Source organism: Monoraphidium neglectum, assembly GCF_000611645.1.
Source record: "Monoraphidium neglectum strain SAG 48.87 unplaced genomic scaffold scaffold03777, whole genome shotgun sequence".
Taxonomy (NCBI): Eukaryota; Viridiplantae; Chlorophyta; class Chlorophyceae; order Sphaeropleales; family Selenastraceae; genus Monoraphidium; species Monoraphidium neglectum.
The window spans coordinates 1-5659 of NW_014009852.1; the positions used below are offsets into that span (position 1 = coordinate 1).

Here is a 5659-nt window from a genome sequence, read left to right on the forward strand (position 1 = left end):
CCCACACTCACACCCCCAGCGTCCCCCCACCACCCCTACACACACACCACAATCACACGCGCGCCACAGGTTCAAGGAGCTGGGCCCGGCCAAGGACGCGCGCCCGGCGCTGGCGCGCGTGGCGAGCCAGCTCGTCAGCCGGATAGGGCGCACAGAGAGCGCCGGGGAAATTGCAGAGGGGGACGTGCCCGAGAGCCCCGGGATGGACAAGGTTCAGGCGGCACCGGACGAGCACCGGAAGGGTGAGAGCCGCCCGGCGCCCCGCCTTGCCGCGATGAGTGACGCGCAGTCACGAGAGACGGGGGGTGGACGGAGCGGCCCAAGTGCTGGGTGTCGCAGCCGGAAGGCGAAAGGGCTCGGGCCGCGGCGGGCAGGCGGCGCCGGGGGCCGCAGGCGGCGGGGTGTTGGGGCTATCATGATCCACAGCAGCGCCCGCAAACGCTGCGTGCGCGCCGCAACGCCAGCAGCGGCTATGAGGGATGCGGCGACCTCCTCCTGGTAGCAGCTCCCTCTGAAGCCCCACGGCAGAATCCCCCAACTTTTGACCCTCCGACTTCCTCCGCCCGCACCCACCACCCCTCCCCCTCACCGCACACCGCCCCTCCCCCTACAACCCAACATATGCAGAGGTGGTGGACCCCTACATCGAGTCGACTGGGTACTGGCAGGACGCCAGCGTGGACCTTAGTGATGACGCGGCCTGGAAGACGACGGCCATGGGGTGGGGGGTGCACCCTGAGGGCATCAGGCGCGTACTCAACTACATCCAGGTGCGGCAGGGGATGGTAGTGGGGGGGGGGGGTGCGTGGTAGTACGGCCGCGTGATAGCGTGTGTGCGTGTGGCTGCAAGCTGGTAGATGGCAGGCTGTGTGGTTGCTTGATTTGGGAGGGAGGGCAAGGTGTCGGCAGGAGCGAGGGGATGGTGTTGTGTGCCAGGCGCTGCTGACTGATGGTGGTGTGGTGGACCTAGTGACGCGCACACAGGTGGTGCGGCGTGCCAGCCTGCGACGTCGTAGGGGGTGCTTGCTCCTGAAAGGCCTGTGGTCCAGAGGGCCAGGAAGGCCCCCCCTCAGCCACCCCTCTCCCTTCGGCCCCGACTTCAACCCCCAATTGTTGACCGCCACCCCCGCCGCGCGCCACCCTCAGGCGGAGTACAACCCCCGGGGCGGCATCATCGTCACCGAGAACGGCGTGGCAGTCGAGGAGGCGGGGGTGGCGGAGGCTCTGAAGGACATTGAGCGCGCGGTGTACCTCAAGCGCTACCTCACGGGTGAGGCTGCGGCATGCTGTGTGTGTGTGTGTGTGTGTGTGTGTGTGTGTGTGTAATTGTATGTTTGTGTGGCGTTTATTTCTGGGTGCAGATGTGTGGTCAGCAGTGCATCTTATCATGGTGTGTAGGGTGTATGTGATGAGGAGGGTAGGTGGGGTTGAGTTGCGTGGGGTCGCTTGCGGAGGGAAACAGACGCGCAGACACGGCAAGGCGACGCCGAGCTTGCGGCGGCAGCTCAGGGCGTTCCGACGTCCCCGAAGCGCCCGCGTGCCAAAGGGCCCTACACTGCAGAGCGCAGACCCCTCGCCCCCACCCTTCTTCAACGCGCCTTCACGCGCGACTTACAGAGGTGCACAAGGCGGTGGTTAAGGACGATGTCAACGTGAGGGGTTACTTTGTCAACTCACTCCTGGACAGCTTCGAGTGGGGCCACGGCTTCACTAAGAAGTTCGGACTTCACTACGTGAACTTCGAGACGCTCGAGCGCGTCCCCAAGATGAGCGCCAACTGGCTCGGCGAGGTCATCAGGCGCAACCGCCTCGAGTGACGCCACGATTCGTGCGGGCGACGCCGGTGGCGCCGCCCACGCGCGCCGCCCGTGCGCCTGTTGGAAGTGTGGCCGGCGGGGGCGGACGCGCCGGCCCAGAGCGAGCGTGAGTGCGCAGCCGACAGCGCAAGGGCCGGCGCGGTCATGCGCATGCGTGCATCCCCCGCGGTCTCGTTGTCCCACCCTCCACCCCTCCCTGGGCCTCCTCTGCCCCATGCACCATAGCCTGCCCCCTTGCAGTAGATGCGGTGCCTTCTTGTGACTTTTCTTGCGTTGGTCCCCGCTCAGCCCCCATTTAGTGCAGGCTCTTGCAGCGAACGCGCGATAGCGCTATCAGGCACCCGCCAGGCTGGCGTCGAGGCGCACCGCGGCGCCAGGCGCAGCCGCTGTCACCCTCTCCCCCCGCTTCCGGCAGCGGCGCGCAAACCACATGCCCCTGCCTGCCCCCGCGCGACGCCGAGCGGCGCGCCGGCCCGTCCAAAGCACAACGTGACTGTGCGCGTGCTGTGGCACGGTTCCAGGCCCTAGGCCTTTGATGCAGTGTCCTACCGGGGCCGTTGCCGGCACCTCACATGATGTCATCGTGTTTCACCATGTGCCAACCATGTGTGAAGTCATCCCCGCCATATGGGCGGGGCTTGCAGCCCCAAACTTCACGCCGCGCGTGGCGACGCCCCTGCGCTCAAAGCGCCGCCGCCGCCGCCGCCGCCACTGTGCGGGACGCATACTTGCGCGTGTACACGCGGCCCCTGCTAAACGACGACCCTACATTTCATCGCCTCGCAGCAACCTACCCCCCTCCAGCTGAACGTGCGGCGCGCCTGCGCGCGCGTTCTTGCAGCCTGGGCACACCCACATCCACCCCAGCGCCTGTGCGCATCCGCGCGCTCCTGTGTGCGCGCCGCCTCCCCCGCGCTCCTGTGTGCGCGGGCGCCCTGCTGGGTCGGCCCCGGCCGGCGCCCCTCCCCGCGCCCCTCTCCCGCGTGCCTGTGCAGGCCTGGAACGAGCCGCAGCCTCCGCCTCCACCTCAACCCTGCATGCCGCCCCGCCTGCCATTGCCCAGAGCGAGAGCCGCGCGCTGCGCCGCTGGTCGCACCGCTGCTTCTCACATGTGAATGTTGCCCCACCAAACACCGGCTCAGGTAGGGCTGCACACTCTCGCGGCGTGGTGCGCCCCACAATACTTGCTTCGTGCCACTTGAAGCCCCGCCAGCCGGCTGGCCCCGGCCAAAAACGCACGTCACACCCACCACAACGCCTCTCAAACTGGACTCACTCTGCGGCACGCGAGCGCACGCGGGCGTCGCATCGGTTAGTAATCAACAGAAACGTCGTGGCACGCCCTGCGCTCGCTGTGCATTTATAGTAATAGATGGGCCATTTGGGGCCGCGTGCCGTGACATGTCAGATTAATAGTGTCCAAACACGTTGATGTGGCTGGGCTCGGGGATTGGCGCTTGAGCTGAGCGTGCTGCAGGGCACATGTGTGTGAGGGCGGTCGGCGCACCTGCGTGAGTGCGGCGCGTCGACGCATGCTATGAGGTCCGCATGCGGTGAGGTGGTCTGTGCGCGCAATCATGCGGGGTCTACCCATGCGCGATGCGGGAGAATTGCCAAGGCGCAACGTACTGATCACCTGCGAGCTCGACAGCGCTTTGGAGCGCGAGTGTCCCACGCCGCTCCTTGCAGCGATCAGACGGGGAATAAAGTATGGTTTCCGAGTTTTCGCCTCCGATGTTCATTCTGGGGCATCTAAGACTCTCTTAGCCCGAACGTCTGCTCGAGTCCCTCTGACAGTCTGAGTGTGTCGGCAGCTTGCGCAGGTCCCCAGCGCTCGCTGCGTAGGGCCGCCTGGCTGTTTCAACGTAACGCCAATTATCAGTGTTACCATATCCTTGCACGCCCGAAAGGACTCTCCTACACACTCCACTCTCTGGTCACGCCAGGCCACGCCGCTCCGCTGGAAACCTCGGCTCAAACCGCGTTGAAAGCATGGAGTCCATGTCGAATCGTTTTACGCAACGCACCAGCGGGCTCCGGGGGACCAGCATGGCTCGATCCCTCGAAGGTGCGTCGTGGGCCGCGCGACCCGGTCCTCCTCAAGCGTGGTGGGGTGATTCGTGACAGAGTACGCGCAAGCAGCGTGCAGGACAGCGTCAGCAGGGCCAGTTGCCCCTGCCTCGGTCGAAGGCACGAGCGTGCGCGCGCTCGCGGCGCGCACTGCTGCACAAGGCGCACAACTCACCCCCTTGCCCCGAACGCCCTTTCCCCTCATCTAGTCCGCTGCGTTGCGTTGCTGCAGCACACCGCAAGGGCTCGCGCGCCCCGTGTCTCTACGCTGGCGGTCAGCAGCGGCGCGCCCCACGGCGCCCCCCAGGGCGCGCCGGCGGTCCCCCAGCCAGCGCAGCAGCAGCCGGCCCAGCACCAGCAACAGCAGCAGCAGCAGCAGCCGGGGGGCCACAGCTCATCATGGTACAGGAGCCACTGGGACATGAACCTGTTCCATTACCTGCCCTGGTAAGGCCCCGCGCCGCTCGCCGCTCACCCGCCCTCGCTCTGCTGCAGCCCGTTTCATAGCAAACCCCGCTGGCGCTCATCCCAACCCCGCCTCCCCGTGGCGCCGCCCCCTGGCCCTGTCCAACGCCGCCCCCGCCTGCCTCTCCTGTGAATTCATCCCAGGTGGCTGCAGCCGGCGCCCATCCTCGTCAGCGGCCTGCTGTTCTTCGCGGCCGCGCTGCTGATCGACAGCGAGGAGCCGACCCTCAAGGCCGCCGTCATCGCCGCCGGCCCCGTCGCCCTGTACTACGCCATCGCCCTGTTCGTGCTGCCCTCCCAGTTTGCGAAGTTCGCGGTGAACTATATGCGCAAGCACCCGGAGCTGGAGGGCCAGGCCGCCACGGGCGCCCGCGCGTCGCGAGACGCAGCCGAGTGAGCGGCGCGGCGGCGCGGCGGCGCCGGGCCCGCGGCTGCGCCTCGTCCCGTGCCTGCGGGCGCATCGTCGCGTGCGGGCGCTTCGGCGGCGTCCCGCAGGCGGCCACAACGAAACGAGTAGCACCAAAATATGACGTGGCGGCAGCGGCCAAAGCATGAGCATTGGCGCGCGCCGCCCGCGGCGTTGAGACGGCGTCGAACCCACCCCCACGCATAGGAATCCCAACCCAGGTCGCCGGCGACCCTTGGCCGCTGTCTCGGCTCAACAGCCGCGGCGCACCGGCCGGGGGCCGCCGCCCAGCCCCCTGCCCCCACCCTGCTGCCGCCCCGGCTCCCCGCTCCCCTGTCGCATTGATCCCAGCTTCTTTTGCCGCGCGTCGCTGCGCAAGGTGTGTTGTCCCCCCTCCGCGCCCCCGGCGCTGTATACACTGCGGCCCGCCGCCACCGAAGATCAGATCAGATCACATCGCACAACGACGATGGTGGTGTTGCTAACGACACCAGTCCTGCTTCTCCCGCTCGAGGCCGAGCGCCCCAGCGCACGTTGTCACTGTTTTGATGCCGACTCACAGGCTTTTTTGCGTCTCCTCGCCTCTCGCGCGGCGCCGCTGTGTGCTCAGGCGCGGGCTTCCAGCTGCTGTCACTGCTTGGCTTGTGGTTTGTGTCACTGCCTGGGTCTGTAAGGAACTGGGTTACTGCAGAAGCTTCCGGGGGTTGGGTGAGAGGCCAGCATGAGGCAGTTGGGGAGACTTGAGGAGGGGAGGGGGTGAAGAGGAAGGGTGCGGGGATGAAATGAGATGAAGTGGCCCAACGGCCTGGAAGTTGGCTTGACGGGATCATCATCACTGGTGGCTGTCTGCTTTGCAGCAGCAGCCCTGCTTGTCGCAAGTCGGGGGCGCAAACTCGGGGGG

General features: G+C 67.0%; 2 protein-coding genes across 2 annotated transcripts; both read left to right on the plus strand.

The window, feature by feature from the left end:
* Positions 1–202: 202 nt before the first annotated feature.
* On the plus strand, positions 203–1817 carry MNEG_13362 (beta-glucosidase; the record flags this gene model as incomplete). The annotated part of the gene is made up of 4 exons (XM_014038165.1): positions 203–242; positions 628–770; positions 1147–1270; positions 1618–1817. 4 exons carry the CDS (start codon positions 203–205, stop codon positions 1815–1817), a joined length of 507 nt encoding a protein of 168 aa, XP_013893619.1.
* A 2491-nt stretch (positions 1818–4308) lies between these two features.
* On the plus strand, positions 4309–4749 carry MNEG_13363 (hypothetical protein; the record flags this gene model as incomplete). The annotated part of the gene is made up of 2 exons (XM_014038166.1): positions 4309–4334; positions 4497–4749. The coding sequence occupies 2 exons, from the start codon at positions 4309–4311 to the stop codon at positions 4747–4749; spliced, it is 279 nt and encodes a 92-aa protein (XP_013893620.1).
* Between the last annotated feature and the right edge of the window lie 910 nt (positions 4750–5659).